This window comes from Corvus hawaiiensis, chromosome 16, assembly GCF_020740725.1.
Source record: "Corvus hawaiiensis isolate bCorHaw1 chromosome 16, bCorHaw1.pri.cur, whole genome shotgun sequence".
Lineage (NCBI taxonomy): Eukaryota > Metazoa > Chordata > Aves > Passeriformes > Corvidae > Corvus > Corvus hawaiiensis.
In genome coordinates this window covers 14,721,331-14,733,487 of record NC_063228.1, presented here as the reverse complement: position 1 = coordinate 14,733,487, position 12,157 = coordinate 14,721,331, and the positions used below count along the sequence as shown (strand labels likewise).

Below are 12,157 nucleotides of genomic sequence, written 5' to 3'. Positions count from 1 at the left end.
GTAACCCAACTTCTAAACAGGCAGGTGGAAAAAAGATCCCAAGGAATCCTTTGGAAATGAGTATGTTTCTGAGGAGACTATTTGTGAAGGGAATAAAAAAATCCTTGTAAAAAGTATCTGTAAAAGGTGTTAAGCAAAACGCCATCATCTTCCTCCAGTGGCCCAGAAATCAAGAGATGAGCAGCAGTGCCAAATGAACTGACACTGCAGCCCATAGGGCCTTCTTAGCTGAAGTCTGTCTAAAAACCCCACACCCATCACAGAATCATGGAATGGTTTGGGTCAGAGGAACCTTAAATCTCATCCAGTGCCACCCCTGCCACGGGCAGGGACACCTTCCACTGTCCCAGGCTGCTCCAAGCCCCAATGTCCAGCCTGGCCTTGGACACTGCCAGGGATCCAGGGGCAGCCACAGCTGCTCTGGGCACCCTGTGCCAGGGCCTGCCCACCCTCCCAGGGAACAATTCCTTCCCAATATCCCATCCAGCCCTGCCCTCTGGCAGTGGGATCCATTCCCTGTGTCCTGTCCCTCCATGCCTTGTCCCCAGTCCCTCTGCAGCTCTCCTGGAGCCCCTTTAGGCCCTGCAAGGGGCTCTGAGGTGTCCCTGGAGCCTTCCCTTGTCCAGGTGAGCACCCCCAGCTCTCCCAGCCTGGCTCCAGAGCAGAGGGGCTCCAGCCCTTGGGGCTTCCTCTGGACTCACTCCAGCAGCTCCACATCCTTCCTGTGGTTATAATGACCCTTCCTAAAGGGAACACTTTTCATGCTCTTACAGATAAATTTGACACTTAAAAATGCCAAACCCTTGTTCCTCCCCACTTGTACAAACGTAGCAGCTCCTCTGACCAGAAAGAAGACAAGAAAAGACAACCCCAAGTGAGAGGAGTGGAGAACCCAGCATGGTTGTGTAGCAGCTCTAAGGAGTTCAAGATGCACGAAGAGATTTTTAAAAACACTTCTCAAATCCTTCACTGTCAGCAGAGCCGCAAATAAACCCTTATTTATCTCAGCCTCCAGACAACTCCCAATAATACCCAGGGAAAGGCTCTGAATCACAGTTGTTTGTAGCCCCAAGTGAAGGAGTCTCTGGAATTATGCACATATGCAGAGCTGGAAATGGGAAGCACCAGGACAAGCAAAAAAAGAAAGTGAATGTAAGAAAAAAACCAATTATTCAGCATATTTCTTAAAGGGGCACCTCTACTCAGATGCAGCTCCAGCAAGCAAATCCTGCTGATTTTTCCAGGTAGTTCTCCAACATCCACTTCTGCCTGGCAGGATTAAGCCCATTACCATGGGGAAAAACTCTCCCAACACCTGGCTACCCAAAGTGCAAGGTTTAGGGCAAACTTGGGGCCAGGATTATACCTTACCCAATACATTACACCAGCCAGACCTGATTTCCAAGGAGGTGTGATTACACTACACAAAAATGTGGAATTTTCAGACCCTCACCCTGTGTCAAAGAGAAGAAAAAAAGACTGTGATAGTCTAAATTTTATTCCTGGCAAGAGCATTAAAACTTGTGTTGGGCATTTAAGAGTGTATAATGAAACTACCATGGGAATAACAAAGATTTTTTGTTAATTAAAATGTTTTCAAAGGACAGCTCACACAGGGAGAACATCCAGTCCAATTAAAAGAAAAACAAGATGTTGACATCTGCAAAGCTTCTGCACTTTGGGGGATTTCCCAACTGCACTTTGCTGCTCGCCCCTGCACCTCTGGGACAACCGGGGTGTCCAGCCCCCGGGAAGGTTCCGGCTCTCTGTCCACAGCAGGAGGGCTCTGATGGCCCAGTGGAGGGATATTTGTCCTGGGGCATCCAAAGGGGCACCATGACCCAACCAGCTCCATCAAGCACCAGCAGAAAACAGGAAAAAGCAGCTTTTGAAAGCCAAAGCTGCCTTTTCCCCCCGCAGCCTCCCTCAATCCCAAATCCAGCAACTCCTGGGATCAGAGGAATGGCTGGTGCAGCCCCCAGCCATGAATGGGAGCAGGAATTGCCTCCTGAGCATTGACCCCACACTTCCATGGCAGAGACCATGGATCACATCGTCCTCCTCTTTGTTTCCTTCACACTTGCAAAAAGGAAGCCAAGGAATTGTAGAAAATACAGTTTTATCCCCCATAACCAAAGGATAAGGGATTGGGATGAGGAACAACAAATGCAGCCATGCTGAGTAGCCCGTTTTGCTGTATCCTCTCCAGACCCTGATTTTAAACACCAGGGAAACCACCACTGAGCCAAACTTCCATGGAAGAAACTGCTCTTCATCCCAAAGAAAAGGTGGAATTGCAATGCAGAAGAAACCTGTTCTGTTCTTACTCAATGAAGCAGCTGAGCACAACACAGATTTTTCAGGCAAAACATCTCTCCAAAGGAAAAGAAACCAAAACACATTCCCCTCTGGAAAGCTGCATCCAGTGCTGGCTCTGGCATCCTGACAAGCCAGTACACAAAACAGATGAGCACGCTCCTTTCTCCAAAGAGGGGACAAAAAGGAACCAGGACAATCCCTCTTGGGAAGAAATCCACGCTGCAATTAAAGCCCTAATAAAATATTAAGTCAAACTGCTAAAAATACACAGAGAGATCCAGCCACAAACCCAGAGATGCTGGAACAAACAAAAGGTAATTTAGAGCGTGAATGCAAAGGGTTGGAAATGGGAGAAGAAATGGAATTCTGGGCATGGTCCACATAGGAGAAGGGTCAGGGAAGATCAGGGGGAGAAAAAATAAGGAATTTGTGGTGTTGCTAGAAGAGCCTGGAATAGCTCTGGTGGGGTGAAAGTATCCTGAGTGTAAACAGGAAAGAGAAACATGGATAAAGAAAGGCATCAAATGTGTGTGGAGGGAAGGTAAGACTGGAAAAGAGCTGCTTCACCTTAAGCTGTTGGTGCTTCTTTGCCCAGGAGAAGCTGCATCATTCCCAAAATTCCAGAGGACAGAGAACCCACAAATAAACCCCAGGGGGTGCCTGGATGAGTAGGGAAGTCCTTGACCATCAGAATCAGTAGGGGGAAAAGCCAACTGCTTTCCCTCTACCAAAATACTAATATTTACATTTTGGTTGGAACAATGAGGCCTTCAAGGGAGAACAGGCACATGCTGCACACTTCATAAACACTGGAAATGGGATTCCAAAACTTATTTGATCTAAATGGGAGCCTAAACATTTGATTTTGATAAAACAAAGCAGCAAACACCTCCTTTTCCTTCTCTCAGAGAAGAAGGTTGTCATGTTGACACCTGGGATGCAGAGAAAGCCAAGGGAGCAGTGACCCAAATACAAATATAGTTCCTAAGAGGAAATATCTGCTGTCTGATAGAGAACAACGATTTGGAAGGATTTTAGGGCACATTCTACCAGACAGGTATCAGCCTATACACCTCAAAGTTCCATTTTCTTCTACTCCGCACATACCAACATATAAATACAACATTAACAGCAGCTTTCCTAAATGACACCACTGAACAATGTGCAATTAATTCACCAAACGGAACCCTGAATTCTTGGCGTTTTCATGTATCCACACGTGGAGTGATCTCTCCACAGCCCTGAACCCCATGGCAGGAGCTTTGTGGTACCTGCCACATTTTAATGCTTTTCTGCTGAAACAATTACAACCACCACCACCCATCCATCAGCAACAGCCAGTGGAAATGAGCTTTTCAAGCTCATTTAGTGAACCTGGAGGCTCAACAACTTTGCCTTGATGGCTTTTAGTCCTCCTGGAGCCAGTGCAGCCTACATTTAGCTACCCAGCTCTTTGAAATATGGATGTATTGGAATTATTATAGGTCCTGAAAGGGATTACGTGCAACCATTCTGCTAAATGAGCTGTTTTCTTCTGAGAAAAAGCTTTGCTTCTGGAGGAAGCATCTGAGCAGAGATCAGCTCTCCTGCTACAGTTCCCACTCCTCGTTTATCTCTGGAGCCACCCAGGCTTTGCTGCAGAGATGGGAAAGTTCCCCGGCATCAATCATCAGCTCCAGTTTGATGATTTAATAAAGGGGAGATAACCAGGGGGCACACAAAGTCACAATATGACTTGCCAGCCAAAAAAGGAAGCCAGATGTTGGAGCTGAGGCCGGAACTGCTGAGTTCCTACTCTCTTGTTTCTCTGCTCAGCAGCTGATTGAGTCAGAAGGGTTCTACAAAGGGTTTGCTTTTATTTGGAACTGCACATGAAGGGGATGCACTGAGAGCAGGCAGAACTTTGGGCTCAGTGGTGTGGTTTTGATGCTGCACCTCAGCTGGCACTTCTGGGGGACAGAGGGAGGGGACAGCACGCTCAGCTCTCTCTTCATCCCAAAACCCTGCTGTGAAGCTGAGCCCACCTCGCCACGTGCCAGCACTTCCTGCCTGTGCAGCAGCAGCATCCTCCCCATGTCCTCACAGCACAGCATCCCTGAGCTCACCTGGGCCAGGAACAACAGCCCTGAGCTCACCTCAGCCAGGAACAGGCAGCACAGCATCCCTGAGCTCACCTAGGCCAGGAACAGCATCCCTGAGCTCACCTGAGCCAGGAACAGGCAGCACAGCATCCCTGAGCTCACCTGAGCCAGGAACAGGCAGCACAGCCCACATGGGGCCCAAGTGTCCCCAGGGTGATGGGACAGCCAGGCCAAGGGGCTCTGCAGGAGCAAGAAGCTGCTGCTCCCTCCTGTCACAACATCCTCAGTCACCTGCAAACAGCAGGAGTGCTCCCCACAGCAGCTCTGGTTCACAGCCCACAGCCTGAGCCAGCCTCAGGGCCACCAGCTCAGCGAGGCTCACACAGAATCAACAGGAGTTATTTGGTAATCGAGCAGGAGCTCCTTGGCAACCACGAGCACCAGGATAACCCAGGGCTCACCAGCATTACCTGGCAGGACATGCTGCAATCCACACACACTTCATTCCTTCGTGAATGAAAGGCTTAAACCACCACCAGGCAGCTTCAAGCACGAGAAACAACAGCACTCACTGCTAAAAAATGGGAAGGTGGTAAGGGAGGCTATGGAATGAAAGCCAGGATGCTGCTGTGGGAAACTCAGAAACATCCAAGCTACAGACGCCCACTGCCTGCTCCCATTTCAGCAGCTCCATGTGCCTCACCGGGAACAGGGACACGAGATTCCCTGGATCTGGGCTGCCACTTCCATTGCCTGCTCCCCGCGTGGCCGCTCGCTTGGGAGGCCTAGGGACAACCCGAGGGAACTGTGATTTGTTCTGGGAGAAGCCTGTCTGCAGCTCTGCAGCATCTCTGAATCCCAAACCTCACCAAGCAGCATTTCCTGGAAGTCCCTTCTCCTAAGCTGTTGGATTTGCTGGCAGGATACAAATCCCACGTAACTGAAGAATGTATTACCTAGGAGGCAATCACCGAAATTCCAGCCTCACATGGGAGTTACAAATGCAATTCCCAGGGGAGTGGTTTGCTCAGGACATCCCAGCTGTGCTCCCAGGGCTTCAGAGATGGTTCATGTTCACCAGTGGAAGCAACAAAGGTGAAGGAAGGAGTGATGAGACAAAGACATGGCTTATTTGGACGGAAAACAAATCCCTTCAAGGATAGCTCCATGAACAATATTTACCTTGAAGCTGTTCACTAAAATCCTCTAGAAGGACCCTAAAAGCTGAGTAGGAAACAATACAATAATTTTTGGAGAAAAGTTTGAAGTTGGATCTGGTTCCTGTGTGTTTAGAGTCGAACTCCACAGAAACCCACCTGGATTTTGCAATATCCTGTTCTCCCTGCGGAGACACCACGACATCCTCACCACCTCTCCTACAGAAAGCCCCAAACTGGACACTGCACAAGCCCTATTTACACACACAACAAGCAGGAGCACCCCAAGAGCCACCACACAGGGATGCCCAGAGCTCTCTGCAAATACCTCTGAAAGCAAAGAATGACTGAAGCTTCCTCTGAACCCAAATTTTAAGTGGCATTAAGATTTCTGAGCCATGAGTGGCAACTAAGCCCAGCAAACAGGCACTTGTTCTACAACATTTGTAGTGTCTGAGCTCACTGTGCATCACTGCATTCCCTCCTGCCTTCCCAATTTCCTCCCAAAATCCCTCCCCAGTTAATCAAGCTCTAATTCATCCCTGCTCATTCCCTTCCATTTCAACCCCACTACGGAAAATCTGCTTCCAGCAGCCTGTTATTCTGGAGCAGAGTTGAATTATGTTTTATTTGTTCCCAGTGTGCCTTCCAGCAGCTCATCTTCACACTTTTCCAACTGTTTCCGGGAAGGAGGGTGCACTAGCAGTAGAACATGCCCATCTGTAGGCTCCAAGGAAATGGGAACAGAAGGAAAATCTTGCACAGGAGTCACATGATGAGTTACAACAGTAAATCCTGCAGCACAGCCAGGGACTGCTTCTCAACTTCCACAGGCAGGACTCGTGGCTGAGCCAAATAGTGGATGTTCAAGGGAAAGAAAGAAGAAAACAAGGTGTAATTCAGGAGGATAAATATGTGTATCCACAGGAAAGCGAGGGAAGAACTAACAAGTCCTTCTGCCACCTGCAATTTGAAGTGCACACCCTGGCCTACCAAACCCTGCAAGCCATTTAATCATCTTTGTGAACCTGGGGTGTTCTCTAAGAAGAATCCACCTCAAAAATGTCACCCTTTGGCTGAAGCTAAACCCACAAAGAGCTGGGACACGTGGCAGACACGTCAGGAGCATGTCAGCATCCACACACCCCTAGGAGCAGCAGGCTACTGCCGTGTTTATTGAGGAGACCACATCCCACTCCAGCACATCCCAGATGGAGCAGCAAAGCCTCTCCAAGGGACCAATGAAGCTCAACTTGAATGGGCTACAGAGAGCAAAGCTCCAATAAAATACCCATCATGTACCAGGAGCACATCACACAGTGAGCAGCTGTGACTACTTCAGCTCCTGGGTGAATAAATTCACAACCAGGATCCCAAATTCCAGAAGAAAAGGGGTGCAAAGCTTGATCCTACATCACCTAAGGCAGGTTAAGCTAGAAAGAGGTGAAAACTAGGCCAGAAACTACAGCCTGTGCTCAGTGGGACTCTCTGGGTGAGACAGTGAAGGAGGCAGAGCCCCATGGGCAGATCCAGGGCTGCTGAAAGCATCTCCCCACTCCCTGCCCACCTGCAAAGCACACGTTTGTGCCTTCCCTTTGGCATCCCAATAAATACTGGGATACGAGTTCTCCCTGTGGGTACAAGGGGAAAACAAGAACAGCAGTTCTGGGATGGTGACAGTGAGCAGCACCCCGATCCCCTGGAGACATATTCCCACCTCCCAGCCCTGCCAGCCCGGCTCTGCGGGCACCCAAAGGATCAGAGACCTCTCCTGCGGCTTCTTATCACGGGGAAGAAGAGACTGTGCAAGTCAGAGCGTGCTGTATCTGCCCCTGCATCTCCCGGTGGCCCCGGCTGGCACTGCGGGGACGCAGCTGAAGGCCGATGTCTCCAGCACAGAAAGGAATCCAGGTCATTCCTACAGCTTATCCAAGGCTAAACTGGAGGCCATCAAGGCAAACCCACAGCTGGCGCCGGAGAATCTTAATCACGAAATGGTTTGGGTTCGAAGGGGCCTTGAAGCTCATCCAGTTCCAACCCCTGCCATGGGCAGGGACACCTTCCACTGTCCCAGGCTGCTCCAAGCCCCAATGTCCAGCCTTGGGCACTGCCAGGGATCCAAGGGCAGCCACAGCTGCTCCGGGTACCCCCCTCAGCACCCTCACTGGCTGTAACGCCGTAAAACCTGTAATTCCCAACATCCCCAGGCACCAACGCTCCCAGAAGGAATTTCTGCCTTCCCGGCTTTTTACATCGCGTGACCACGGAGGCTCGGGGGGTGCAGCCGCCCCTCAGCCCCCCAGGCTCCGGTGTCCCGGGCCCCGCGGGACAATTCCCCCTCCGCTTCCATCCCTCCCGTCCCCGCCCGGGGCCCCGCTCCCCCAGCTCACCATGGCCGCGGCGGCCCCGGGGCGGCTCTAGGCAGGACGCCGCGCTCCGCTCATCTCATGGCCGGCGGTGGCCCGGCGGGGCCTCCCTGCCCATGCACCGGCGAGCCCCCGCCGGCCGCGCAGCCACGGGCACCGGAGAGCTGCCGGCAGCCAGCCCCCGGGCCTCCCCCGGCCGGCGGGACGGGGAGCCCCGGGGCGCTGGGCAGGGCCGCGGGAGGACGGGGCGGGTGCGGCGGGCGGCGCGGCCCGCGCGGGTCCGGGGCCGGTGTCGGTGCCGGGGCTATGCCAGGCGCATCCCGGGCCCGCCCCGCCCTCCCGCCGGAAGCGCTCACCGGCCGCCCGCGGCCAATCAGAGCCGGGCAGCGCCTCCCGCGCATGCGCAGCTCGGCGCGGCGCGCTGCTCGGCGCCATCTTGGAGAAGGGCGCGGCGCCTCGCGGGGCGCGGAGGGAAGGGCACGCCCGGAGGTGCGCCTGGCCCCGCCCCCAGCGCAGTGCGCATGCGCCGAGGGAGCTTTCCCGCGCGGCAGGAAATGGGCGGTGCATGGGGTGGGGGGGCGGGGCCACGGGTGGGCACGCCCATCGTGGGCGGGGCCTGGGGTGGGATGGGATGGGAATGGGAATGGGATGGGATGGGGATGGGAAGGGAAAGGGGAAGGGAAGGGTTAGGGTTTGGGATGGGATGGGGCGGGGTGGGGTGGGATGGGGTGGGATGGGATGGGAAGGGAAGGGATGGGGAAGGGAAGGGATGGGATGCAATGGGATGGGGTGGGGAAGGGAAGGGAAGGGTTAGAGTTAGGGATGGGATGGGTTAGGAATGGAATGGGTTAGGAATGGCCAGGAATGGAATGGAATTGGATGGGTTAGGGTGAGATGGGATGTGTTAGGGTTAGGGTTAGGGTTAGGGTGAGATGGGATGTGTTAGGGTTAGGGTTAAGGATGGGATGGGGTGTGATGGGGATAGGAACGGGTTTGGGGATGGACCCAGACCTGGGCCAGGGCTTGGACCTGATCCTGCACCTGGAGCTGGCCCTGGATTTAGATCGGGGCCTCGACCCCAGCCCAGCCCCCAGGGATGCCTGTGCTGTCTCCTGCCCCCAATGAGCTACCAGATGTGGCTTCTGGCTTTGTGCCCGTGTAACTAATTAAGTAATTAAATGAACCAGGGCAGGGCCAACCCCCAACCCTTCCAGCCCTCCTCAGCACGGATAACAAAGTTCCATGGTGTGGAGTCCTTGGGCTGGGAATTCCCATGTCCCAGGTTTGCCTCAGCCTGGAGCTCTTTGTAGCCATCAGCTTTCCAATGCCTGACGTGGCCAGGAGCAAAGGCATTAACAGGGAGATCCAGATCCATGAACCCACTGGATTAATGTCAAGGAAATGGCAATCCAGTCCCTAACTGCTGCCTCACAAAATCAAGGAGCTGGGAACTCCTGGAACTCCAAACCAGTGAGGCTGATACAGATCAAAATATTCCTTACGGTTCCCAAATTCCTGTGGCTCCTGCAGTGACAAGAGGTGGCTCAACCCAGTGGCTTAATGGGCTTTAGAGGGGACAACACCCCCGTGGGGACATTGCAGAGGCTGGCACTTCCTTTAGAGGATTAAACACCGGGAGGAGGGAGAATAAACCCTCTGTGGGGCTGGAGCTGGCCCCAGGGCTCCACAAGGAGCTTAGGGCTGAGCGGTCCCGCGGGGTCTCCAGGAGGATTTTCCATCACGGAGGATTTGATTTCCACGCTCTCAGCAGAGCACTGACCCCACAGGCCCCGGTCCTGCTCATCCCTCCAGGGAATCCGCTGTTCCCGGGCCAGGCAGGGTGCTGGAGCTGCCCAGGGAGGAGCAGGTGAGGAGACACAGCCTGGGCGTGCCGATGGATCATCGTGTGCACCCCCAGGTAGAGCATCAGCTCCAAAACCTGCCTCTGCATCACCCCCAGACCTGCCCAAAGCCTCCAAAATGCCCTACGACACCTTCTCACACCTCCACAACCCCTCCAACTCCTCCAAACCCTTTGAAACATCTCCAACTCCTCCAAAACCTCTCCAACACCTCCTCAACCCCTCCAACACTTCCAGAACCTTTTCATCACCTCCAAAACCTCTCCAAAACCCCTGCAACCTCTCCAAAACTTCTCCAACATCTTCAAACCCCCTCCAATCTCTCCAAAATCTCTCCAACATCTCCAGCACATCTCCAAAACCTCTCCAACATTTGCAACCCCTCCAATGCTTCCAAAACTTCTCTGACTTCTCCAAAACCCTCCAACACCCTCAAAATCTCTCTGGTATCTCCAGAACTCCTCCAAGACCTTCAAAACCCCTTGAGCACCTGCAAAACCTCTCCAGCCTTCCCCAGATCTCTAACCCTGATGTTTCTAAAACCTCACTGAATCTTCCCAGATCACTCCAGCACCCTCCAAACCCCTCCAACGCCTCTAAAATCTGTCACCTTCAAAATCCCTCAAACACCTCCAAATATATTCCAACATTCCCAAAAGATCTTCAGCACCTTCAGAACTTCTCCAACACCTCCAAACTTCCGCAAAATTTCCGCCACCCCCAAAACCTTCGATTGCCTCCAAAACCCCTCCAACACCTTCGAACCCCTCTGACTTCTCCAGAGCTTTTTGAAAACCCCTTTAACACCTCCAAAACCCCTCTGACACCTCCAAAACACCTGCAACCTCTCCAAAGTCTCTCCAACATCTCCAAAACCTCTCCAAACCCTCTTCAACATTCCCAGCACCTCCAAAACACCTCCAAAACCCTTCCAAAAACCAATCCAGCATCTCTGCAATATTTCCCACACCACCTAAACACTCAGATGTTTCCAAAACCTCTCCAACCCTCCCAAAATCATTCCAATGCCTCCAAAAATCTCTCCAACATCTCCAAAATCTCTCCAGAACTCCTCTGAGTTCCTCTGACACCTCCAAACCCCCTCCAAAACCTCCCCCAATATTTCCAACACTACCAAAACCCTCCAATGCCTCCAAAACCTCTCCAACCCTCCCAAAATCATTCCAAAGCCTCCAAAATCTCCCTAACGTCTCCAAAACTCCTCTGACTCCTCCAAACCCACTCCAAGACCTCTCCAACCCCCCCACTGAGCCGAGGTACGTCCGTGTTGATCCGAGGCTGGAGCTGCCACCTCAGCAGGGCTCCCACTGGGATGTGCAGCTGCGCGGGCTCGTTACCATGGCGATCATTAAAGGATAATCTCATTAGCACCGTTTGTCATCCCGGCACGGCTGTGTGCGGCCACGTGCTCCGAGGAGCTGGGGACAGTGGGGACAGGGATCTCCTGAGCCTCCCCAGGCAGGGGCCCTGCTGCTTCCACCGCTGGGGGGGTTTGGGGATGGGGTTTTTTTGGGGTCTTCGAAAGAGAAGCGGCTCCAGCTCCCTGGGATGAGGAGGGAGGGATCCACAGGCACGGAGCAGCTGATGGGAACCTAAAGAAGGAACCTTCTGCCAAACTGCTGGGTCCCTCCAGGGAGACTTCTGCTCTATTCCAGTTATCCCTGCAAAGGCCAAGGATGTGGAACAGCCTTCAGGGATGTGAGGCTGAGTTTTGCAAGCCTTTGCTTTAGAAACACCTGCCCCAAGGTAAAGGCATCACAAAGCATGGAATGGTGTGAAGAAACCTTAAAGCCCATCCCATTCCACCCCTGCCATGGGCAGGACACCTTCCACTAGCCCAGGCTGCTCCAAGCCCCAATGTCCAACCTGGCCTTGGACACTGCCAGGGATCCAGGGGCAGCCACAGCTGCTCTGGGCACCCTGTGCCAGGGCCTGCCCACCCTCCCAGGGAACAATTCCTTCCCAATATCCCATCCAGCCCTGCCCTCTGGCACTGGGAAGCCATTCCCCCTTGCCCTGGAACTCCAGGCCCTTATTAAAGGTCTGTCCCCATTTTCCTTCCAGGCCCCCTTTAGACCTTACAGACACATCCAGGTGTCCCCAGTGTCCTTGTGCCTCGCACAGGAAACACCAGGTCTCACACAGCCCCATCAGGGACCTCCTGTTGCTATTGATCCATGAAAAAACAAGGTGGGAATTCTATATCTGCCTCCAGCATCACTGGAGCGTGAGGAGGAACCTGTCCTGGGAATGTGGCCATGCCAGAGCCTGGGCCTGCTTTGTCTCATTGTTGGAAGTGCCATGTCTTAAACAAAATCACCAGTCCCCAAACCAGTGACTGTGGCAGCCCC

At 53.0% G+C, this 12,157-nt stretch overlaps 1 protein-coding gene across 1 annotated transcript in view; it reads right to left on the bottom strand.

Annotated features, from left to right (window-relative positions):
- Window positions 1-8,122, bottom strand: part of XPO6 (exportin 6) — a 56,123-nt gene extending 48,001 nt beyond the window's left edge. The window contains exon 1 of the mRNA XM_048320595.1: window positions 7,948-8,122. Within this exon, the coding sequence (XP_048176552.1) occupies window positions 7,948-7,950 (3 nt within the window). The 5' untranslated portion in view covers window positions 7,951-8,122. The remainder of the gene's footprint in view (window positions 1-7,947) is intronic.
- Window positions 8,123-12,157: the final 4,035 nt, after the last annotated feature.